This window comes from Pseudophryne corroboree, chromosome 1 (assembly GCF_028390025.1).
Source record: "Pseudophryne corroboree isolate aPseCor3 chromosome 1, aPseCor3.hap2, whole genome shotgun sequence".
In the NCBI taxonomy this organism is placed as follows: domain Eukaryota; kingdom Metazoa; phylum Chordata; class Amphibia; order Anura; family Myobatrachidae; genus Pseudophryne; species Pseudophryne corroboree.
In genome coordinates this window covers 513,551,978-513,578,908 of record NC_086444.1, presented here as the reverse complement: position 1 = coordinate 513,578,908, position 26,931 = coordinate 513,551,978, and the positions used below count along the sequence as shown (strand labels likewise).

General features: G+C 42.7%; 1 protein-coding gene across 4 annotated transcripts in view; it reads left to right on the top strand.

Moving 5' to 3' along the window:
• Positions 1-26,931, top strand: part of PIP5K1B (phosphatidylinositol-4-phosphate 5-kinase type 1 beta) — a 301,363-nt gene that overhangs the window by 232,604 nt on the left and 41,828 nt on the right. For all 4 annotated transcript variants that reach the window (XM_063913919.1, XM_063913920.1, XM_063913922.1 and 1 more), the window contains 3 exons: positions 928-1,133; positions 20,095-20,178; positions 23,948-23,996. In XM_063913919.1, coding sequence (XP_063769989.1) covers positions 928-1,133; positions 20,095-20,178; positions 23,948-23,996 — 339 coding nt within the window. The remainder of the gene's footprint in view (positions 1-927; positions 1,134-20,094; positions 20,179-23,947; positions 23,997-26,931) is intronic.

The following is a 26,931-nucleotide window of genomic DNA, read 5'->3' as shown; positions in this document are numbered from 1 at the left end:
GACAATCAAAGCGGCCAGGCTGCATTCTCTACCTGCGTTAGAAAACCCCTAGAATCCTGAGGTCCTTGGCAGTTGCCCAGTGAGCTTATACATTAAAATGGCTGTTCCTATAGTACATATGTAAACATGCATACTATAATAGTTGGTTTACTGCACATTGTAGCTACATTTTTACATATTAAACATTTACATTAGTGTACAGCCCTGTATGTTGGCATTTTTTTGTATGGTAATAATAATATGAAAAAATGGCTTAAGGGACATACTTTTTATGCAGGGCTGGATTAAGGTTTATGGGGCCCCAGGGCAACTAACTTGTGGGACCCCCAACAAACAAAATGTCAGAATGATGTACTAGCTATGTTATTGAGAAGTATAATGTGTTACTACTCCCAGCACAACATATGTTTTGAACACACTGTAGTGCCCCAGTTCACATTATGCCACTGTACTCCCATGCTGGTGATTTGGCTGTATGTACAGAGGTGTTCCCGTTCATCTATACTCCCGTTGCTTATATTTGCAGCTCGTTTGCCGCCATAACAGCGCCCACGCACGTATGCGGGCACTGCATTTGCAATCCATAGGATCACATGATGCGCATGCCCACAAGAACGTGACATGCACGGGAGTGAATAATTGCGCCCGCAATGCGTTTGCACGTGGGTGTATAGAGGTTCAGGGACACATTTGTATATGCTTAGGGTACCATGGTTGACTGCTTATAGTTTTGTGAATGACAAATTTATGTCAGTTTATAACTAGTCTAAAGTGAAGAATTACATGCTCCATTTTATCCTGCATTGGTAGGTAGGAAACCAGCATTGGAGAATTCTAAAACACACCTATGTAAAATGTTAAACAATTTACCTAATTTTCTTTTCCTGCCTTCCTAGTAATAAGCAGTATTCTTTCCATGTTAAACAGGTGCTAGAAAGTTTCAAAATTATGGACTACAGCCTACTGCTTGGAGTTCACTTGCTTGACCATGCATCGAAAGAGAAAGAAGGAGAAACTTCTCAGTATTCCATAGACAATAAACGGCCATCGGTGCAGAAAGTTCTGTATTCCACTGCACTAGAGTCTATCCAGGGTCCAGGGATGGCTGTCGACTCTGTCATAAAAGAGAGCATGTGAGTAACATAATAAAATAACATTTTGAAACCTTACAAAACACTACAGTTCTTCACCTGGAAGAATATACTGTACAGTTTTCATAAACGAGAACATTTTATTGTTAAGCTATTTAAACATACATAAAAACCATTCACTGTGACAGCTTACTAGGGGGTTTCGATATCTGCTGCAGAACCCCCATAAAACTTCTAGGGTTTGCTTACATTTTGTGGTTATCTCCTGAAAACGCAACAAGCACCAGTATCAGTTTACAATTTGGACACACGCAGATCCTAGTGTTTAAGCTTGGGCTAAGCAATCAACAAATGATTGCGTGTACAAGGCGTCTGGTTGTCGGCTAACTGTACTTCACATTGTTTGTTGAAAGCAAAGAAAATTGTTTGATGTTATTAATAAAAATTGTTGCTCTTGTTATGTTCGTCAGAAGGATAGTTTGACTTTGCATACTGTACTGTACATTTATTTAACCAACTAACATATTGACAATGGAATTGGGTGGGATTTTTACAGAAACCTGGTAATGCACAGGCAAGATTAGTATATATGAGGGGTGTGCAGTAAGTTTCCAGATGCACAAAAAGTATTATATTTACTAACAAAATGAACATTAAATTTTTTCATAGTATTCACCAGAGGAGTCTATACAAAGTTGCTCAAACCACTTAGTGAAGCAGTTAGACCAGTCCGAAGCTGGTATGTCTTCTAAATGCTGTATGAAGGTCTCTACTGCAGCTTCCAGTGACTCAAAACAAATCCCATGCATCTTGCGCTTGATATGTGCGAACACGAAGAAGTTGCAGGGGGCCAGGTCTGGAGTATATGGTGGATGTCGAAGCTCCTGGATGCATTCATATCCCAGAAAATCCACCACTTTCCTGAACTTGTGGGCAGGTTCATTGTCATGATGGAGAAGGGCATCACGAGAGTGAGTTCTTGGACAGCGCCTGGAAATGGCTTCCAGCACTTGCGACAGGCATTGGTTGGCGTACCTATCCCTAATGATGGTGCGCTGCTGCATGAGTGGTACGGTAGCAACATGACCAGTGTTGGCCACAAAGACAGACACTATCTGCTTCCACACTACGCTCATGGTGGTACTTCTGTGGCGGCACACCTCCAACTGGAGTACACTGGGACGACTTTTGTTTGGTCTCAGGGTTGAAACTATAGATCCAGAATTCATTGCCACTCAGACAGATTATCTCTCAGACAGAGTTTGAGCATTTTGTGGCACCAAGTCACCTGAGCCTCCTGCTCTCGAGTCAGCTGATGGGGCATCCAGTTTGCAGAAACCTTGCTCAGGCCAAGCTTTTTGTGGAGTATCAAGTAGATGGATCCCGATGGGATGCCTATCTCCTTCTCTAATTGGGCCACAGTCACCCTGACTTCCACCTCAGCTATGGCCCGCTTGGCAGCGACATTGTTCTCGCTGATGTTGGACACAGGTTGGCTGCAGCACTCCTTGTCTTTCAGGGACTGTTGCCAGCACCAAAATTCTATAAACCACCCAAACACTATTGTTCGGGAAGGTGTTTCCTCCGAAAAAGCAGCTTGCAGTTGGTCATGGCTCTCCAGTGGCCTCTGTTGATCTCCATAACGAGGTTGTGAAGAAAGTGAACATGCTGACTTCTTCGGTGTGCAGTGCTGCTTATATACGGTTTTGTGCCTTAACACTTGTCTATGCACTGCACATCTAGAAACTTATTGCACACCCCTCATATTACAGGGCTGTATAAAAGGAGTTTAAAAACAATACCACTGTGGCTTTGTATTGCAGTGATCTTCAGCATGTCTGATTGCCATCTATGACATTGCTTCTGCAATAAACAAATAAAAATGGATACAATTTTTTTTTTTAAATGGTACTAGGTTGTTATATTTGCATTATGTAGCCGTAGATACTGTATATATCTCATGCTAAATAACTAAAATATTGTGTACAGTGCAAAAATGGCAAAATAAATGTGTTTCTTATGACTATAATAAAACAAATTGACTATAATTAGGTGTTGAAAATATATGACGTGTTTGGGGGAACAGCAATATGTAAGGGTATAATGAAAAACATACCACATTTACCACTTGCAGTTAGTTCACTAAGTGTCTAAAGGTTTTGGGTTCGGGCCCTGGCCGCCAAAATGCCGGTAGGGGAGTGAGCATAACAAAGCCCCTTGTGGACTCACTGTGCTCACCACGTTGCGGTCTCGGTGGCTCGCTGCACTCGCCGCAGGTTTTATTCTTACTCTATGGGTGTCGTGGACACCCACGAGTGGGAATATCCCTCGGCCCCCTGCCGGCATTCTGGCATCGGTATGCTGACCACCGGGGTCCCGACCGCCGGGATCGTGACTACATCGCATCTAAAGATCTGCAAAATATTCCCTAGTTAAAATGTCAGGTACATACTACAAAAGCAGACACACAACAGAGCAAACACAGAGTAACTGCATGGCCTACAGTGGCAAAGACATCCCATGAACACAATGTATCTTAGAAAGGAGGCTGATCCCAATCAATAGGAGGCCCAGGAGATGGCTGCAAGCATAGTCAGATGGTGAAGCACCTGTTTGTTTTTATATATATAATATTAAGAATGCCAAATTGCTTTCTCACAAATATTTAAAATGCCCGCTCTAATATATATTGCAGACGCCAGGCGCATCTTATTACCATATACGATAAAAGTGCGCTGTACATCGCAAAACACTGTATCCCATAAGAGAAAACAATACACCCACACATTATCTGAGTTCCAAAGCTCATTGAAGTATATATTTGTTATTAAAAAGGATATGGATTCAATATATATTACAAAGTACAGTATACCTATAGTTACATGAATACAACTCACACAGTAAGCAGTTAAAACATAGTTACATACAATTACATACAGTTACATGCCAGCGATACAATACCATTATCCTTAAGTAATATAAATTCGTCTTTCCATGTCACTCTCTCTCTCTGTAATGTAATGCTTGGACTCCATCTTCCACTGAGACCTTACAGCAACTCTGAGACCAAAAACAGGAACTACCTTCCTGGGTGATCAGTGTGTTAACTAGTTTCTGGGGGAGGGGTTCATGATGAGTCACTATTCTCTTTGTATATGCTGATCAGGTTCAGCCTTGAAGACGTCCAAAGGGGCTGGCCTGAGCTTCCTGTCCATTGTCCCATTCGGAACATCCATTGTTCTAATAAAAGTGATTTTAGCTTTTATACATTTAATCATAATTCTGTGTTGCAATGTACTACAACTTAATAACAAGTATCAAATTAATCTACACATTAAGCTGGTTGTTTCAATAGTAAACATGACAGGTGTATCTGGTTTCGTTCAAATAATAAACATTCATGACACTAATTCATTAGATAATTTTAAATCATCATGCTGTCTGGCGCTTGATATTATTATAATTATGTACTGTATGAAATAAGTGTCGAATCCATCTCTGTGGCATGTCCGTGTAAATGCGTGTGTTACCATATATTGCTGTGCTCACTGCGCATATTTGCAAGTATAGCGACTTAAATGTGTGTAGTTTGTATGTTCTCTTTATGTAATATTTTTTTTACTTCGACAGTCCACCCTTTGGCAGTAAACAATAACTGCCATCAATTATTAACATAAGAAAAAATATTTCATACCATAATCGGTGACCTAGACACAAGTATGTATGCATTTCACAAATCAGACACTTGACTATATTTAGGGAAGACAGGGAGGAGGACGAGACATCCTCTATATGCACTCGGCGGTCACGAGACCACTGGTTGGGTGTGGGACAACATTCAACCTATAGAGTATGCTGGGACAGTCCTTTGGCCTATAATGTCTGATTTGCGACGAACATTTCACACATACATGAACCTACATCTTTGTATACTGATGTTTGGATTCAATTGAGGTTCTGCTGGGTAGGTGAAGAAGACACAAACAAATCGTGACAGTGACATATAAAATTTTCATGATCTACATATTCCTATCATTTTCTTAACATTGTTTCCATTTCTGGAACGTATGCTAGGTCTGTTTAATCATAGAACAAGGGTCCTTCCTAAATAACGTAAACCTTCGGAGTTCGCGGAGTGCCACTCATAAACCTTTCTTCCACATATATTAATGAGCTCTTTATCTGCAATGTGTGAATAGCCATTGTCTGATTGTTCCTGATTACCTCTGAACTCCATTACTACTAGACCTTTGATTTGTTTTTTTCTGACTTTTAACAAACTGATCGGCTAATCCTGGGCTCCTATAAGGAAATCACTCCTTCCTACAGAACCAGTTCCAGTCCCACACTTGACTCCTCATAAAAAAAACCTTGCAAAAATAGAATATCCTGAAAGAAAATGTTTGTCAGCGGGAAAGAGAGAAAAGAGAAATAGAACAAAACAACTCTTGTTCATAACAAATCAATTACAATGACTGGTCTTTCTGCAGTCCTTTGGTACGCTCAGGTAGTGTCCAACAGTGCCGCCTCTCAGTCTTCACGGAACAGAGTATCTGGTGATACTAGGTTCTCTTTGCCTTGCTCTTTGGACACACAGTTCACTTGGAACACACAGTTCACTTTGCTCTCCACCTTGCTCTTTGAACACACAAACTCGCAATAAACTACTTTGAAACGAGTTCTCTCCGGGTCAGCGACCTTCTTGCAGTGGGACGAGTGGACCCAAGTCTTTCTTTCGGCGACCTTTAGTGCTGTCAACAAATCTTGGTATGGTCCTTCCCACCTGTCTATTAGGCAACCTGAGCGTAAAAGCAATCACACAGTCTCTTGGTTCACAATCAAGACAATTAGCATTTGGCATACCAGCAATCAACAGTTTCAAGTTCTTTTGTCAAGTTCTCATATGCTGGCTCATCTCAACAAAGTACTGTACTGTCACCTCATTGGTGTATTTCTGATCATTGTGCGGATCAATCATAACATGAGGTTGTCTTCCAAAAACAACCCAAAAAGACACAAATACCAAAACAAAAACAAATTTTGAAGAGAGTGATTCGTCGAGTGAAGATCTGGGAGTGGTTCCGAAGCTACATAATACTAGTGGCAGTATCTATGATCACAATAGTACAATTTCATGCTTTGCTCCTACTTCTAGGGGTACCATTATCTACACACAAATTTCTGCGCAATTTTTTCTTTGCGGTAAACACAGCAGCATCCATGGTGGCAGGAAATGCCTCTACCCAGTTTGAGAAAACATCAGTGCACACCAATACATAACAATAATTCCTAAAGGGTGTTAACTGTACTAAGTCGATTTGTATTTCCTGAAAAGATCCGTCTGCAGGAGGGATATGGGATGGCTCTGTTGGTATTGCTTTACCAATATTCTTCCTCAAGCAAGCAAAGCAGGTCATTGCTTTCTTACCTGCATGAGAATAGAATCCTGGTGCACACCAGTAGGCTCTCATCAGCCTGCACCTACCCTCTTTGCCTAGATGAGTCAGACCGTGTGCCACCTCAGCTAGACTTGGAAGGTATGCTCTGGGGGCTACTGGCTTACCGTGTCCACCTGCCCACAGTCCTGAGGACTCCTGGCCATACCCCTTTGTCCTCCAGACTGCCTCTTCCTGCAGGGAACACAAATTTTTGTATCTTAATTTAACTATCGTGTGTTTGCAATGTAGAGTACCATGAGCATAACTCAAAAAAAAAAGAAAAAAGAAACATCTCTAGAGGAGAGAAAGAAGAAGAAAATGAAAAAGAAAATGTCTGGTTTGCCATTCACCAACAGGCATATCAGTGTCTATACAAAATTTCCCTTCATCATTATTCCCATTCTCCACCCTTTGTGCATGACAAGGCACACTGCAGTAATACTGGTGTCATCGTGCTGTTGAGATATACTGGGTTTGGGCAGAACTCTGATGGACCTAGGCATGTGGAGTTTGAACTGTACTTGGGTCCATGTATTGTACCACCCTGTGTGAACGCAAAAGATGAAGAGGAAAACTGTAGAGAAACAGAATAGAGGTTGGTGACAGATGAGTTTGTAGAGGTGAAGAAGATTTTATGAAAATTTGACAACTGGATTGGGCACTACGGGGAAGTGATTCTCTACTTGGTCTATACCCCTTAAAAAAATTATGTGTGTCTTATCTCTACTGGGACTATCTCAGCCATCAATCCAGTGTCCTGTCCATCCTAAGTTCATAGGGAACCCGGTATCTGTGAGTTAATTTTGTCTACCTGTGATGGACATGCATACAGCGAAATGTAACATTAGTAAGTTGCATTTATTCTGTTCTTCCCATTAACCGAATCTGTGTTTTCTATATGGCTCGTGATTCCTTACTATATGTCCCTTGGTCCCGTCTATGGGGTAAATTTACTAAGATGGGAGTTCTATTTAAGATGGGATGTTGCCCATAGCAACCAATCAGATTCTGCTTCTCATTTATCTAGCACCTTCTAGAAGATAATACCTGGAATCTGATTGGTTGCTATGGGCAACATCCAATCTTAAATAGAACTCCCATCTTAGTAAATTTGCCCCTATGTGTTTAATAATGTGGCTTGTGTTTTCTGTCTAGGGGATCTATATTGACTATGTGTCCTACTACTCCTACAATCTCTGGCAAAATGCCCTTCCTTCCTTCCTTCCTACAAGTTAACATATTATTGACCATTAGGGATCTGGGGTTTGGACTGATGGGTCTTTCCTATATGTGTCAGTATACTTACCGTCCTCAACCTCTCCACCTGTTGTTCTCTGCGCCTAACACTATTCTTGTAATGTTTAATAGCACACTATCTAAGATTAGCTTTTGTGACCTTTCCAATTTTGCAAAGAAGTCTGCACCCTGACACTCAATGCCTTATTGAGCCCGTCCATTTGCACAGAGACAGCCACCTCCCATTTGCCGAATTAGTGTTTACCAGTGGTCTTATCCAGATGGAGAGTTTTCTATTACTGCAAGAGACAAAAACTATTTTTTTTTAACAAGCTACTAGGTCATGCGAAGTATTTCATTCAATCCTTCTCATCCCGTATTAAGGGTCTGTACATGGTCCAACAAACATTTCCAAGCTCATCTTTACTAGGGGCATTACTAGGAATGAATACTTCTTATATGGTAACTGAAAGAAATACCCTGGGGTTACCTTGTCTCTGCCCGCTTTCCTACTGGCAAATACTAAATGTGCAGACAGGTTTTTTTTTCTCCATTTCTGACGTTACTTTCTTGATTATTTATTATTTTTTTGGGGGGGGGGTTTACTATATATGTACACAAATGATACCATACTTACCTGTTCCACTGGTCTCAGCCACTTCCCCCACAGGCTACTGCTCTTCTTTTGCCGGTTGGATACTCCTCTGGGTGCATGAGAAATGGCTGAAAACGATCAGGTCACCTTCTCCTAAATAAAACTTCAACATTCATTAGTACACATATAGGTTACAGTCATATTTTTCATATTTTTATTATTTTCTATATTTTGTATGCTGGCCGTAACTGCTTCCACATCTACATAAGGCGGTGTACTTGCATTCTCTTTTTTTTTTCTTCCTACTTATTTATTGTTGCTACAAGTGCAAACAGTTCTTATATATCCATTCTTGTCTTATATGACTTTGGTTAAACATACCACCTGCAATACCTTAGGATCAAACTCACCAACCCCTCTTGCTGTCACAGGTTTAAACAATTTGTATGTCTGACCCTTTGTTTTCGTGATTTTATCAGACATATTCTTATCCTTAAGTTCTGCAATACCTCTGGTTCAAAGCTGCTCACCTTAAGGAATGGTACCCTATCTTTGTCAGTCATACATTCCCATTCAGACAAAAAGTCTTCAGCGTGTGGACCATATTTCCCACATATAATACTTTTTCCTTTAAACTTCGCTGACCCCTTGGGCCGCGGCTCTTCAACCTGAACCCTGGTTAAACGTCCCTTACTTGAGCAACTGGCTCCCATAATTGTGGGCCTTTTTCCCACAAACACCAAAATACTCAATATAAGGCAACGGTGAAAGTTCTCCGAGCGCTTCCACCCGCTCACCGCCCACGTTGGCCAGTACTGCCATACACTGTCGATAGCGAAGGCAATGTACCCAACTTAGGGCTCCTATCAGACCTTACAACACCGTAATTTCTTTCGGTGGAAGTTCTGTTTGGAATATTTTCCTGAGAGAGGCAGCGAAAAATTCCTTTTCGGTATCTTTCAACTGGAATTGTTTGTAGGGTGAAAAACAGAAATTAGATAACTATCCTTCACCCTTTCCAGTGAAGCCCACCAGGGAGATTTCCCGACGTTGTCAAAGAAAAACCCCTCTGTCTATACAATCATGTCTGCGTATGCTCTTCCACAGCGCATATGACACAATAATATCACGTTGCACTGTGCAGAACAAACGGACATGTGATGCAATAGCACAGCCTATAGATACTAGTTATCTATATGCCCTACGATTGCTGTAGACCACTTAGCCTAGACCACTCCAGACCACTTTAGTTGTATGGGATCACTTCAGACCACTTCAGTTCCTAATAACGCAGGGTTGCGAACCCTACGCCGCCAGGCCTCTACTAACCCGGTGTTACCACTTCAGACCACTTCAGTTTCTGGGTTCAGTTCCACTCTGTCTGCTTTCACTCACACAAATACACTTTGGTTTTTCTGTACAGAAAATTTAAATTCATTCAGATAGGCAGCTTTACCCCAGAGGCAATACAGTTTCTCTGACGTCCTAGTGGATGCTGGGGACTCCGTAAGGACCATGGGGAATAGACGGGCTCCGCAGGAGACTGGGCACTCTATAGAAAGATTTAGGACTATCTGGTGTGCACTGGCTCCTCCCCCTATGACCCTCCTCCAAGCCTCAGTTAGATTTCTGTGCCCGGCTGAGCTGGAGGCACACTAGGGGCTCTCCTGAGCTCCTAGAAGAAAGTATAGTTTAGGTTTTTTATTTTCAGTGAGACCTGCTGGCAACAGGCTCACTGCAACAAGGGACTAAGGGGAGAAGAAGCGAACCTACCTAAGTGGTGGTAGCTTGGGCTTCTTAGGCTACTGGACACCATTAGCTCCAGAGGGATCGAACACAGGACCCGACCTCGTCGTCTGTTCCCGGAGCCGCGCCGCCGTCCCCCTTACAGAGCCAGAAACAAGAAGGTGGTCCGGAAAATCGGCGGCAGAAGACTTCTGTCTTCTCCAAGGTAGCGCACAGCACTGCAGCTGTGCGCCATTGCTCCTCATGCACACCACACACTGCGGTCACTGATGGGTGCAGGGCGCTGGGGGGGGGGCGCCCTGAGCAGCAATAGTAACACCTTGGCTGGCAAAACTAACACCATATATAGCCCCAGAGGCTATATAGGTGTATATTAACCCCTGCCAGAAACGATAAAATAGCGGGAGAAAGCCCGCCGAAAAAGGGGCGGAGCCAACTCCCTCAGCACACTGGCGCCATTTTTCCCTCACAGCTCCGCTGGAAGGAAGCTCCCTGGCTCTCCCCTGCAGTCCTGCACTACAGAAAGGGTAAAAAAGAGAGGGGGGGCACAATTTAGGCGCAGTATATATATATTATAGGCAGCTATAGGGGAAAACACTCTGTATAGTGATATCCCTGTGTTATATAGCGCCCTGGTGTGTGCTGGCATACTCTCCCTCTGTCTCCCCAAAGGGCTTTGTGGGGTCCTGTCCTCTGTAAGAGCATTCCCTGTGTGTCTGCTGTGTGTCGGTACTGCTGTGTCGACATGTATGATGAGGATAATGATGTGGAGGCGGAGCAAATGCCTGTGAATATGATGTCACCCCCTGCGGGGTCGACACCAGTGTGGATGGACTTATGGAAGGAATTACGTGACAGTGTCAGCTCCTTACATAAAAGGTTTGACGACATAGGACAGCCGGCTACTCAGCTTGTGCCTGTCCAAGCGTCTCAAATGTCATCAGGGGCTATAAAATGCCCGCTACCTCAGATGACAGATACAGATGTCGACACGGATACCGACTCCAGTGTCGACGATGATGAGACGAGTGTACCCTCCAATAGATCCACCCGTTATATGATTGAGGCTATGAAAAATGTATTACACATTTCTGATGATACCCCAGGTACCACAAAAAAGGGTATTATGTTTGGTGAGAAAAAACTACCAGTAGTTTTTCCTGCATCTGACGAATTAAATGAGGTGTGTGAGGAAGCGTGGACTTCCCCAGATAAGAAATTGATCATTTCTAAATGGTTAATGGCTGCGTACCCTTTCCCGCCAGAGGATAGGTCACGCTGGGAAACACCCCCTAGGGTAGATAAAGCGCTGACACGCTTATCAAAGAAGGTGGCACTACCGTCTCCGGATACGGCCGCCCTAAAAGAACCTGCTGATAGAAAGCAGGAAAGTACCCTAAAAGCTATATACACACACACTGGCATTATATTGAGACCCGCTATTGCATCAGCTTGGATGTGCAGTGCTGCTGCTGCGTGGTCAGACTCCCTGTCGGAAAACATTGATACCATGGATAGGGACAATATTTTGCTAACGATTGACCATATAAAAAACGCGGTCTTATACATGCGTGATGCACAGAGGGATATTTGCCGGCTGGCATCAAAAATAAGCGCTATGTCCATTGCCGCCAGACAGGGGTTATGGACTAGGCAATGGTCAGGTGATGCCGACTCCAAACGGCACATGGAAGTTTTACCCTATAAAGGGGTGGAACTTTTTGGGGAAGGTCTTTCAGACCTCGTTTCCACAGCTACTGCTGGGAAATCGACTTTTTTGCCACAGGCTACCCCACAGCAAAAGAAAGCACCGTATTATCAGGTACAGTCCTTTCGGCCCCAGAAAAACAAGCGGGCTAGAGGCTCATCCTTTCTGCCGAGGGGCAGAGGAAGGGGGAAAAAGCTGCAGCACACAGCTAGTTCCCAGGAGCAGAAGTCCTCCCCTGCGTCCGGTAAGTCCACAGCATGACGCTGGGGCTGCTCAGTCGGAATCGGGAACGGTGGGGGCACGTCTCAGGTTTTTCAGCACACAGTGGGCTCTCTCACAAGTGGTACCCTGGGTCCTTCAAGTAGTATTTCAGGGGTACAGGCTGGAATTCGAGACGTCTCCCCCCCGCCGTTTCCTAAAATCTGCCTTGCCGGCAACTCCCTCTGCCAGGGAGGCAGTGTTGGTGGCAATTCAAAAACTGTATTCACAGAAAGTGATTGTCAAGATACCCCTCCTTCAGCAAGGAAAGGGTTACTACTCCACAATGTTTGTGGTACCGAAACCGGACGGTTCGGTGAGACCCATCTTAAATTTAAAAGCCTTGAACACTTATATCAAAAGGTTCAAGTTCAAGATGGAATCGCTCAGGGCGGTTATTGCGAGCCTGGAGGAGGGGGATTACATGGTATCCCTGGACATCAAGGATGCGTACCTGCATGTCCCCATTTACCCTCCGCACCAGGAGTACCTCAGATTTGTGGTACAGGACTGTCACTATCAGTTCCAGACGCTGCCGTTTGGGTTATCCACGGCACCGAGGGTCTTTACCAAGGTAATGGCCGAAATGATGATACTCCTTCGCAAGAAGGGAGTTTTAATTATCCCGTACTTGGACGATCTCCTGATAAAGGCGAGGTCCAAAGAACAGTTGATAGTGGGGGTGGCACTTTCTCAGGAAGTGCTACAACAGCACGGCTGGATTCTAAACATTCCAAAGTCACAGCTGGTCCCGACGACACGTCTTCTGTTCCTGGGAATGATTCTGGACACAGACCAGAAAAGAGTGTTTCTTCCACTGGAAAAAGCCGAGGAATTGTCATCTCTGGTCAGAGACATCCTAAAACCAGGAAAAGTGTCGGTACATCAATGCACACGAGTCCTGGGAAAAATGGTAGCTTCGTACGAAGCAATTCCATTCGGAAGGTTCCACGCAAGGACGTTCCAGTGGGACCTGTTGGACAAATGGTCCGGGTCCCATCTCCAGATGCAACAGCGGATAACCCTATCGGCCAGAACCAGGGTGTCGCTGCTGTGGTGGCTGCAGAGGGCTCATCTACTAGAGGGCCGCAGATTCGGAATACAGGACTGGGTCCTGGTGACCACGGATGCCAGCCTTCGGGGCTGGGGGGCAGTCACAAAGGGAAGAAATTTCCAAGGACTGTGGTCAAATCAGGAGATTTCTCTTCACATAAATATCCTGGAGCTAAGGACCATTTACAATGCCCTAAGCCAGGCAAGACCCCTGCTTCAAAACCAGCCGGTACTGATCCAGTCAGACAACATCACGGCGGTCGCCCATGTAAACAGACAGGGCGGCACGAGAAGCAGGATGGCGATGGCAGAAGCCACAAGGATTCTCAGATGGGCAGAGAATCATGTGTTAGCACTGACGGCAGTGTTCATTCCGGGAGTGGACAACTGGGAAGCAGACTTCCTCAGCAGGCACGACCTCCACCCGGGAGAATGGGGACTTCATCCAGAAGTCTTCCAAATGCTGGTCAACCGGTGGGAAAAACCACAGGTAGACATGATGGCGTCCCGCCTCAACAAGAAGTTGAAAAGATATTGCGCCCGGTCAAGAGACCCTCAGGCGATAGCGGTGGACGCTCTAGTGACACCATGGGTGTACCAGTCGGTTTATGTGTTTCCTCCTCTACCTCTCATACCCAAGGTACTGAGGATAATAAGAAGGCGAGGAGTGAAAACCATACTCGTGGTTCCGGATTGGCCAAGAAGAGCTTGGTACCCGGAACTTCAAGAGATGCTTACAGAGGACCCTTGGCCTCTGCCGCTCAGACAAGACCTGCTGCAGCAGGGACCCTGTCTGTTCCAAGACTTACCGCGGCTGCGTTTGACGGCATGGCGGTTGAACACTGGATCCTGAAGGAAAAGGGTATTCCGGAGGAAGTCATCCCTACCCTGAGATTTCGGCTCTGTCGATTTTCTTCCAAAAAGAACTGGCTTCACTGCCTGAAGTTCAGACTTTTGTCAATGGAGTACTGCATATTCAGCCTCCTTTTGTGCCCCCAGTGGCACCTTGGGATCTCAATGTGGTTTTGGCATTCCTGAAATCACATTGGTTCGAACCACTTAAGACTGTGGATTTAAAATATCTCACGTGGAAAGTGGTCATGCTGTTGGCCCTGGCGTCGGCCAGGCGGGTTTCAGAATTGGCGGCTTTGTCTTGTAAAAGCCCTTATCTGATTTTCCATATGGATAGGGCAAAATTGAGGACTTGTCCTCAGTTTCTCCCAAAGGTGGTCTCAGCTTTTCACTTGAACCAACCTATTGTGGTGCCTGCGGCTACTAGGGACTTGGAGGATTCCAAGTTGCTGGACGTAGTCAGGGCCCTAAAAATTTATATTTCCAGGACGGCTGGAGTCAGAAAGACTGACTCGCTGTTTATCCTGTATGTACCCACCAAGCTGGGTGCTCCTGCTTCTAAGCAGTCTATTGCGCGCTGGATTTGTAGTACTATTCAGCTGGCGCATTCTGCGGTAGGCTTACCGCAGCCTAAATCTGTAAAAGCCCATTCCACACGGAAGGTGGGCTCATCTTGGGCGGCTGCCCGAGGGGTCTCGGCTTTACAACTTTGCCGAGCAGCTACTTGGTCGGGGGCAAACACGTTTGCAAAATTCTACAAATTTGATACCCTGGCTGAGGAGGACCTGGAATTCTCTCATTCGGTGCTGCAGAGTCATCCGCACTCTCCCGCCCGTTTGGGAGCTTTGGTATAATCCCCATGGTCCTTACGGAGTCCCCAGCATCCACTAGGACGTCAGAGAAAATAAGAATTTACTCACCGGTAATTCTATTTCTCGTAGTCCGTAGTGGATGCTGGGCGCCCATCCCAAGTGCGGATTGTCTGCAATACCTGTACATAGTTATTGTTACAAATATCGGGTTTTGTTGTGAGCCATCTCTTCAGAGGCTCCATTTGTTATCATACTGTTAACCGGGGTTCCTATCACGTGTTACATGGTGTGATTGGTGTGGCTGGTATGAGTCTTACCCGGGATTCAAAAATCCTTACTTATTGTGTCAGCTCTTCCGGGCACAGTTCCTAACTGAGGCTTGGAGGAGGGTCATAGGGGGAGGAGCCAGTGCACACCAGATAGTCCTAAATCTTTCTATAGAGTGCCCAGTCTCCTGCGGAGCCCGTCTATTCCCCATGGTCCTTACGGAGTCCCCAGCATCCACTACGGACTACGAGAAATAGAATTACAGTAAATTCTTATTTTTTTTAAACTAAATTTAGAGTAACCTGCTTTTGAACTAAACGACACTATTGTATAATTTGTACTTAGCGCCAGCATTCTTACGCACTTTGCGCAAACACGCGACCGTGCGTGTCTCTTACGCTGCGTGCGCAGTCCTTTACTTTGCCCGAGACACGTGTACAAAACCCTGCGTCCGCAATAAAACAAATCACACAGCTTCTATAAATGTGAGCAATACTAACTACTATTGCCCACTAGACACAACTTGTTCTGTATAAACTTTTATGCAGACCTGCGTTTGTGTCTTTATACTTACTTCCTTAAACATTTATTTTAGTTTTAACTATATAGCAACAAATGTATCCTGTTTCACACAGATCTATAATGACTCTAGCAATAATCAATAATTTAAATGATATGATTCAGATTGGATAGCTTTCTTGCAGAACATACACTGATATAAATATACACATAATTATAATAATTATATATATGTACCATTCACTGGTCTCCTGAGACTCATTTACCCATTCAGTGCTTCTAATTTGCATATCAACAGAGGTTCATATGCCTGTTCAAGAGGGTAGTGGGACAGGTTAATTAACATTTCAATGGCTATCCTAAACTAGCAAGCAGATTTTAACTAAATCCTAGAGGTAAAAGAAAAAAAAAAGTTTTCTTTTTTTTTCTGTGTGTAATTCTTACATCAAGTATTCATCTCTTAACTCTCACTAGGCCCAGCTGAAACTATTTGTAATCGACTATGGCATGGGTTAAATAAATGCATTGGTAACTCATAAATGGTGTTTGATGTGACCAAGGAAAGCTGATTATTCTGATCAGTGAAAATCAGCCATTTAGAAAAATGACGTTCCCAAAATGGCCGCTGCTCCTCCCCCTTCCACATCCATGAGGGTTACACAAAATGGTGGACAGGCCATGAGGTTAGTCCAAAATGGAGGACAGACCATGCGGCTTCATTTGTCACAAAGAAATCACACATCATACAAGCACCAGAAGTTATTTTAGGCCTGAGTTAAAAATAAAAACTATATCAAGGCTATGCAGCAACTTTTAAATATACTTTTAAACCTACTTAACAGATAAGCAATCCAATCTGAATCAAACACAATATGACTTATTTGAACCTTGTTTTGCAACAATTAAAATACATTTTTGCATCTTAAATATTATCAGAAATGCATTGTTCCTTGAATTTCATATCAGCGGCTTACTGATAACACAACAATACAGTAACGTGGATGTTATTTTCATCAGCTTCTCGATGCGTCCATCGGAGCCGGTCAATTACAGCCGCGTTCGTAATGTACAGTGCATCATTAAGAACATGATATCGCGGACCAGCCCCCATCTAAGAATGCCAAATTGATTTCTCACAAATATTTAAAATGCCCGCTCTAATATATATTGCAGACGCCAGGCGCATCTTATTACCATATACGATAAAAGTGTGCTGTACATCGCAAAACACTGTATCCCATAAGAGAAAACAATACACCCACACATTATCTGAGTTCCAAAGCTCATTGAAGTATATATTTGTTATTAAAAAGGATATGGATTCAATATATATTACAAAGTACAGTATACCTATAGTTACATGAATACAACTCACACAGTAAGCAGTTAAAACATAGTTACATACAATTACAAACAGTTACATGCCAGCGATACAATACCATTATCCTTAAGTTATATAAATTCGTCTTTCCATGTCACTCTCTCTCTCTGTAATGTAATGCTTGGACTTCATCTTCCACTGAGACCTTACAGCAACTCTGAGACCAAAAACAGGAACTACCTTCCTGGGTGATCAGTGTGTTAACTAGTTCCTGGGGGAGGGGTTCATGATGAGTCACTGTTCTCTTTGTATATGCTGATCAGGTTCAGCCTTGAAGACGTCCAAAGGGGCTGGCCTGAGTTTCCTGTCCACTGTCCCATTCGGAACATCCATTGTTCTAATAAAAGTGATTTAATCATAATTCCGTGTTGCAATGTACTACAACTTAATAAAAAGTATCAAATTAATCTACACATTAAGCTGGTTGTTTCAATAGTAAACATGACAGGTGTATCTGGTTTCGTTCAAATAATACACATTCATGACATTAATTCATTAGATAATTTTAAATCATCATGATGTCTGGCGCTTGATATTATTATAATTATGTACTGTATGAAATAAGTGTCGAATCCATCTCTGTGGCATGTCTGTGTAAATGCGTGTGTTACCATATATTGCTGTGCTCGCTGCGCATATTTGCAAGTATAGCGACTTAAATGTGTGTAGTTTGTATGTTCTCTTTATGTAATTTTTTTTTTACTTCGCCTATATATATATATATATATATATATATATATATAAAGATATATAGACATTTGCACACTTTGAAAAATGGTATATCCAGGTGCTCTCTATAATCTGTTCCTTAATGGTCCAGTACAAATATATATGGAAAAGAGGCACTCAATCAATCATGGTATATGAAAAAATCTTATAAATGTTTATTTTCACCCAACCATGGGCATTTCAGGTGGAATCACATTGATGGTGGTTGCTCAGCAAAAACATTCTTGAATAAATTGCAGCTTATGCAGCATCATCAAATGCTTTTTGATAAACAAATGTTTTGCACATAGAAAGGATGTGATAAAGATCAAACCAGTACGTCCGTCGACCTCGGTCCCATGTGGACTGTTCAAGACTCGCACACCAAGTCACAGTCACCTTCCACCATCCAGAGCCATCTGCAAGGCTTGCAGATGGCTGCAATTTATTCAAGAATGATTGATTGAGTGCCTCTTTTCCATATATATATATATATATATATATATATACACTGTGTATACACTGTGTATGGCTTGTAACAGTGAAAGAACAATCCTCCGTTCCCAAAGAACAAACACAGGCGGCACTCAACGTCGGACCATTCATGCTGTGATTTTACTCACTAAAGTATTTCTATTTGCACAAGTCCGTGGAGTGCCGCCTGTGTTTGTTCTTTGGGAACGGAGGATTGTTCTTTCACTGTTACAAGCCATACACAGTGTAATTATTGGAAGGAGGGCACCCCGGCCATATATGCAATACAGGAGTGCCTACTGCATCACACGGATATATATATATATATATATATATATAAACAAAATTCCCAAGTGCGCTATATAGGAACGTCTTTACGGTAATTCTTCCAATGTTGTTTCCATAGGTGTAAGTTGGATATTGGAGAAAGTTTGTGACCGGGAACCTGTAACGGACACCCCTCACCAAATGGTCACCCAAACAAGAGGCCCAAGGCCAATTAATAAAAGATTATTTTAATAACATTCATTTGAACAAATGCAATTTTTACATAGTTCATCATGTAATGAGTATACAGATAGTAAATATAAATGTCAGTAAAAAAGACAACCACTACGCTTGTTGAATAATTTGAACTCTAGATACTCCCTCACCTTTTTAGGGTGTGAGCTCACAAGGGAGTATCTTCACAAACTAAGTAGGAAACTTCTGACTGACAAACCCAACGCGTTTCGTCTTATCGACTTCATCAGGGGTAACAAATATAAATGACAGGTTTACTTGTCATAAGTGAGTTTAAATGTAGAAAATCACAACCTTAAATATAAGGATAGTAAAATCTCCTATATTAGCTCCTGGATGGAAGCTCACAGAACGGATCCTGGAGAGTTTTGGCTGTGCATGGAAGTGGCAGAATGACCACTTCCATGCACAGCCAAAGCTCTCCAGGATCCGTTCTGTGAGCTTTACTGAGGAAGTTGCATTACATTGTGATTGTCAAATCAGCTTTATACTTTTTGAATTATATTTTTATGGGTAAGCACCCGAATCTGAAATAATTCTGATTATAAGATCTGGATATTCTCCATAGTCCACCAAAATATGGATGTATAACTGCCAGTATCTTTAAAAAGAACTTCAATCAATAGTTTTTATAAGGAACTCAGTAAATAGAGTTCTTTTAATTATTTTTAAGGTAGCATGTGGAAATTTCCATCTATAATAAGCCCCCTCCAGGAGCTAAAATAGGAGATTTTACTATCCTTATTTTTAAGGTTGTGATTTTCTACATTTAAACTCAAGTAAACCTGTCATCTATATTTGTTACCCCTGATGAAGTCGATAAGACGAAACGCGTTGGGTTTGTCAGTCAGAAGTTCCTACTTAGTTTGTGAAGATACTCCCTTGTGAGCTCACACCTTAAAAAGGTGAGGGAGTATCTAGAGTTCAAATTATTCAACAAACGCAGTGGTTGTCTTTTTTACTGACATTTATATTTACTATCTGTATACTCATTACATGATGAACTATGTAAAAATTGCATTTGTTCAAATGAATGTTATTTAAATAATCTTTTATTAATTGGCCTTGGGCCTCTTGTTTGGGTGACCATTTGGTGAGGGGTGTCCGTTACAGGTTCCCGGTCACAAACTTTCTCCAATATCCAACTTACACCTATGGAAACAACATTGGAAGAATTACCGTAAAGACGTTCCTATATAGCGCACTTGGGAATTTTGTTTGTATCTTGTATTCTTTAGAGATCTTTCAACAGAGATCTCCCCCGTTGTGCTGCTCTGAGTTTGGCGCAAGATAAGGGTACTATTGTGTATAATATATATATATATATATATATATATTGTTAACTCTTACTAAGATTAAAGCTTAGTACTTCAGTATTTTAATGGTCACAGCAAGAAAACAGGTTTTATAATTATGAACTTACTTTTATGGTAGGATGGGTGGCATTCCAGCAAAAAACCATAGAGGAGAACGGCTTCTGCTTTTTATGGGTATTATCGACATTCTGCAGTCCTACAGGTAAGAAATAGTCTCACACCTCCATTTAACTACTTTTACTGTGCATATCTTTATAGTACAATGGTTATGTTGTTTAGATTGTGCCACCACATTCTATGGCACTTTACAGGCTTTATTAAAAGACTTGCATCGCAAAAATTGTGGCTCTGCACTGCCTCGTGCCTCTTTGTCCACAAGTGCGAATGATTGCTTATCATGTACACTTTAATGGGCACGCCTACAATTCAGTCTTTGGAAACATCTAAAAAATTCATTCAGCACTGAAATTTGCAGATACAAAATGTGCATTGTGAAGCCAGTAAAAAATGTTACTACAAACTCCAACATATTGAAGATGTTATTATATTACAGTGGTCCTTGAAAGTTTGTAAACCCTTCATCATTTTCTATATTTCTGATGAAATTTGGCCTAAAACTTCCTCAGATTATCACACAAGTCCCAAAAGTAGATAAAAGTACATAAAAAGAACCTTGGGCCCGATTCAGGTTGGATCGCAATGCAGGTGCATGCGCAGTGCCCGTCCTGCGCATGCATCTGCATTTTCTGCGGTTACCCGCAGAAAATGCAAACATCTCTGCCTGTCAATCAGGCAGAGGTGTTCGCAAGGTCGGGTGGGCGGCAACGCTCCATTTCCTAGGTAGAGATGGAGGAGTTGCAGGGGCGTGGCATCAAAACGGGAGCATGGCGTCGTGAACAGGGGTGTGACGAGGGCGTGATCGCGGTGGCTGCGTCTGCAGGAAGCAACCTTAATTTCTACGATCAAGCAGAAATTGCGATGCGATCACAATTGCTGCTTGATGATGGGGGAACTGTCATCATGCTGGGCGGCCCCAGTATGTGTTCACAAGGATTGCAAATTCTGCTACTTAGCAGAGTTTGCAATCCAACCTGAATCAGGCCCCAAATTAACAAATGAGACAAAAAAAAATTAGACATGCTAATTTTTTTATTGAGGAAAATAACCCAATATCACATATCTGTGAGTGCCAAAAGTATGTGAACCTTTGCTTTCAGTATCTGGTATGACCCCCTTGTGCAGCAATAACTGCGTGTAAATGATTCTGGTAATTGTTGAATCTTGAACATCAGCTTGGAAGAATTATACTCTGTTCCTCCATACAAAACCACTTCAACCGTGTTATGTTGGTGGGTTTCCTCCCATGAACTGCTCACTGCAGGTCCTTCCACAACATATCAATTAGATTAAAGAGCCTAATTCAGACCTGATCGCTCGCTGGGTTTTTTTTGCACTGCTGCGATCAGATAGTCGCTGCCTATAGGGGAGTGTATTTTAGCTGTGCAAGTGTGCGAACGCATGTGCAGCCGAGCGGTACAAAAAGATCTTTTGCAGTTTCTGAGTAGCCCAGGACTTACTCAGCCGCTGCGATCACTTCAGCCTGTCCGGGACTGGAATTGACGTCAGACACCCGCCCTGCAAACGCTTGGACACGCCTGCGTTTTTCCAACCACTCCCTGAAAACGGTCAGTTGCCACCCACAAACGCCCTCTTCCTGTCAATCTCCTTGCAGTCGGCTGTGCGAATAGATTCTTCGTAAAACCCATCGCACAGCAACGATCCGCTTTGTACCTGAACGACGCGCCTGCACATTGCGGTGCATACACACGCGCAGTTCTGACCTGATCGCAGCGCAACGAAAAAAGCTAGCATGTGATCAGGTCTGAATCACCCCCAAGGTCAGAACTTCGACTTGGCTATTCCAAAACTTTACATTTATTCTTCTTTAACCATCTTTGGTCGAAAGACTTGTGTGCACTGGGTCATTTCTTGCTGCATGACCCACGTACTCTCGTGAAGCAGCTCATGGACAGATGTTGTGACATTTTCATTTAGAATATTCTGTTATAATTCACAATTCATTGTCCCATCAATGAAGGGAAGTCATCCTAGGCCAGATGCAGCAAGACAGGCCCAAACCATGATACCGAAGTGTTTCACAGATGATATGAGGTTTTCATGCTGTAATGCAATGTTCTTGTTTCTCCAAACACAACACTTCTCATTAAACCAAACAGCTCTATTTTGGACTCATTTGTCCACAATCATTGTTCTAATAGCCTTCTGGCTTGTCCAGGAGATCTTTAGCAAACCTCAGATGGGCAGCAATATTCTTTTTGGAGAGCAGCGGCTTTCTCCTTGCAATCATACCATGCACACCATTGTTGTTCAGTGTCCTCCTGATGATGGACTCTTGAACATTAACATTAGCTGATTTGAGATAGGCCTTCAGATGCTTAGAGGTTACCTTGGGTTTCTTTGTTACCTTTCGAACTATTAGATGCCTTGCTTTTGGCGTGATCTTTGTTGGTTGACCACTCCTGGGGAGGGCAATAATGGTGTGGAATTTCATCCATTTGTATGCAATCTGTCTGACTGTTGATTGATGGAGTCCAAACTCTTTAGAGATGGTTTTGTTCCCATCCTGATGAGCTTCAACAACTCTATTTCTGAGGTCCTCAGAAATATCCTTTGTTCGGGCATGATACACTTCCACAAACATGTGTTGTGAACATCAGACTTTGATAGGTCTCTGTTCTTTTAAAAAAGACAGGTTGTCCACTCACACCTGGTTGTCATCCCATAGGTTGAAAATACCTGACTCTAATTTCAAATTTAAAACATCTGCTAAGTCTAAAGGGTCACATCTTTTGCCACGTACAGATATGTGATATTTGGTAATTTTCCTCAATAAAAAAATTAGCATGTCTAATTTTTTTTGTCTCATTTGTTTGATTTGGTACTCTTTATCTACTTTTAGGACTTGCATAAAAATCTGAGGTAGTTTTAGGCCAAATTTTTAGCAGAAATATAGAAAATCCTGAAGGATTCTCAAACTTTCAAACACCACTGTACTTGAAGTGTCCTTAGCAAAGCCCTTTTCTGCAAAAGTGCAACTGGAAGGTACCAAGCGTGCACCATTAAAAATATAGAACAGGGCAAGGTTTACAGCAGCTCTGACCAGCCATTGAATTCAAATTGTTTTGTGGGAGGACAAGGATATGCCCCTACCGAAAATATGAAATTGTCGCAGCCAATTGGTACTGAGATACCCACTGGCAGCATCTCAGACCACTTCTGTACGAAATGAAACCTTCGAATGCACATTGGTCAGTATTCAACCTTCTGATATGGTTTCGGTATGGTTGCACAGCATGTCCATTGGAAGTAAGACGCTAGAGTCATGTTTACTGCATACGGGAATGCAGTCACTAGCGGTGAAATGCACCCGAAATTGTCGTAACACGCCTTTGAGCAGCCACCCCCATTCTGCCCACAAATGCTCCCTGACTGTCACTTTGCGAATAAATCTTCACTGTGACTGCTGTCTCAGGACCATTGTGGCAGATGTGCACGGGCAAAAAAATCGCTCCACTGCACGTTGCGACCATCTCTAAATCAAGCCCTTAGCATTAAATGTTTCTATCCACCCACCTCTTTGTAGAAGGTGCAGACTTTTATAGTCCTGGCAGACAAAGCTACGAACACCCATAGGCTAACCAAGGCCATTGTCTGGGGTGCCAAGGTTTATGCAGCATAACCACACTAATTCAGTGTTTTTATTTTCCTTGTTGTGCCCCCACACTGAATGCCATCCGCCTTGTAACATAACAAAGCAGCATTTACTCTGCACTTTATCATTTTTGCATGTTTGTAAATTACCCTTCAGTAGTGTGAATAATGATATATTCGGATAATAAAACCAGCATTTTAAGCATGGCATTTACTTACTTCCATTGATTTGTCTTTAGGCTGATGAAGAAGTTGGAACACTCATGGAAAGCATTAGTTTATGATGGGGTGAGTTTACAATATTTATTAAACATTACTTTCATGTTAAATAAATCACATTGATAAATCGTTTACTCTGTAAATCAAAATGTAAAATAGCAATGAAGTTACTTAGGATTGTGCCTGTAACAAATACCCTACTTTTATTACATAGCCCTATAAAACAGCATTAATTAAATTAGAGTTCTGAATCCGGATTTATGTAATTGAGTTAAAACAGTAACATGTTTTAGTCCTTGACTAACTTTAGAGAGGTGTAAAATAGCCTGCAGGTTAGGCAAACTGAAATTGCTGGTCAAATTGTTTAATCAGTTTTGCAATCAAATATACAGACTACCCAGACCAAAAGAGCTAACAATTTAAATTATTGTCAATTTCTTCATTCGTACAGATATAATTCTTCATTTAAAGAAAAAGCTACATTTCCTTGCTAAACAGTTATCATACCAACAGTTGTTTCTGTGCTTTGTATATGCCTCTGTGTTACCAAGAAGTCAGTCCACACCTTAAAGGGGGGTACTCACGGGAGAGATGTGTGCTGAGCGATCTTAACACAGACCGCTCAGCACACATCTCTCACCCCGCTCAGCACAGCGCGATGTGCTGAGCGAGGGGGAAAGCCGACGGGGGGCCGCTCACTTCACACAACGGTGAAGTGAGCGACTCGCTAGATTGAGCCTGCATGCAGGCTCAATCTAGCATCGGCGATAGCGATGCGCGGGGCCGCGCATCGCTATCGCTGGAGGGCATACACACGGCAGATCCGTGCTTAAAATCTAAGCAATCTAGCAAGATTGCTTAGATTTTAAGCACGGATCTCTCCGTGTGTACCCCCCTTAAGTCTTTACATTTGTGTTTACAAAAGATAGTGTGCATAGGATTCAGCCCTACTGATGTGCTGAGCCATATGTCATGTGTTCTTTCATCTTTTCTATACACATCATACTGTACTACCCATGCTAGTATATATCGTCTTACTTTCTGCTTTCTCAGATGCATACTATACAATGTCAGTCAGTCTTTTGTTTGTATTTTTTTAGTGTGAATGGCTACATCTTTCTTATTTGTCCCATAAGTATTGACCTTCATTAAATATGTCTTTGTGAAGTGAGAAGAACCTGCCAGTAATGCTTTTGGCAGGACGAGGTGTTTACTTTACTGTTATCAATAATGTTTCTCAAAGGAGGGCCCCAAGTGGTGTTTACAGGTTATACTTTCTTTCAGCTGGAATTAGCCAATTACAAATATTTAAATGCATAAGAAGAATGTATTTAATTATAATTAAAGGTAGATTGCAGAATCAGGATAGTACATCTCATGAATTAGTCAATAAACATTGAAAGTAACTCAGAAAAGTGGACACTATAGAATAGGTTCATTGAATACGTCCTGTCGGATTAATTCCGATAAATGCTTGTCGGAATGGATCCGACTTTAATTGAATATACCCCTATCTCTTCTTCTCAACTATTCCAGTAATGGCCCTCATTCGGAGTTGTTCGCTCGTTATTTTTCTTTGCATCGGTGCGATTAGTTGCAAACTGCGCATGCGCAACGTTCGCAGTGCGCCTGCGCCAAGTAAATTTGATAAAAAGTTTGGTATTTTACTCACGGCTTAACGAAGAAATCTCTTCGTTCTGGTGATCGGAGTGTGATTGACAGGAAGTGGGTGTTTCTGGGCGGAAACTGGCCGTTTTATGGGTGTGTGTGAAAAAACGCAGCCGTTTCTGGGAAAAACGCGGGAGTGGCTGGAGAAACGGGGGAGTGTCTGGGCGAACGCTGAGTGTGTTTGTGACGTCAAACCAGGAACGAAACTGACTGAACTGATCGCAGTGTAGGAGTAAGTCTGGAGCTACTCAGAAACTGCTAAGAAATTTCTATTCGCAATTCTGCTAATCTTTCGTTCGCAATTCTGCAAAGCTGAGATTCACTCCCAGTAGGCGGCGGCTTAGCGTGTGCAATGCTGCTAAAAGCAGCTAGCGAGCAAACAACTCGGATTGAGGGCCAATGTGTATAATATATAATGCTATACAACTAGAAAGCAAGCATAGTCATAATACCATGTAAGATATCTGTTTTCATGAATACAGCATACTAAGGGTAGGCAACATGTGGCACCCTATCTGCTGTGGAACTACACATGCCAGCATGACCTATGTGATATGGCCACCTGTGACTAGATGCTGGAACCTTTTTAACTGTGTACTGGATTGCCATTGCCAGCTGCATGACAAGCTTGTATTTAAGTACCCCTCCCGTTACCACCCACATATGCTCACTGACTGTCCGTCACTTTGTGAATAAATCCTCACTGCGGCCACATGCGCAATGCTGCTTATATGCATGCGCGGTACACTGCATACATCCACATTGCGTCCAGCTGGCAGTCATGTATTGCTGTTACATTATCATGCAGGTCTAACACCCAGTGGTCTGGCTGGCTGCAGTGCAGTGATAGAGGGGGTACTGGCATGTGTACTGTACTCACAGATCTGTGTGGGAACACATAGAAAAGGAAACATTCCCTCTGTTACTGGGAGGGCTGTGGATCATTGGGTCGACAGTAACTAGGTCGACAGTCATTAGGTCAGTGATTAGGTCGACACCTGAACTAGGTTGACATGGAAAAAGGTCGACATTAGGGGGTTTTTTTGTGTGTTTTTTGGTGTCGTTTTCTTTGTTAAGTGATCAGGAATCCCAGTTAGTGCAACGTGCACCCTCGCATGGTGAGCGAGCTTCGGGCAGGTTACTGTACCCAATCGTAGTCCACAAGGATCGTAAAGTATGAAAAAGTAAAAAAAATGAAGAAAAAAATATGTGAAAAACCCATGTCGATTTTTTCATGTGTCGACCTTTGCCATGTCGCCCTAATGACCATGTTGACCTAATGCATGTCGACCAATAGTGGTTGACCTAATGAGTGTGGAAATAAAGACCGGATACC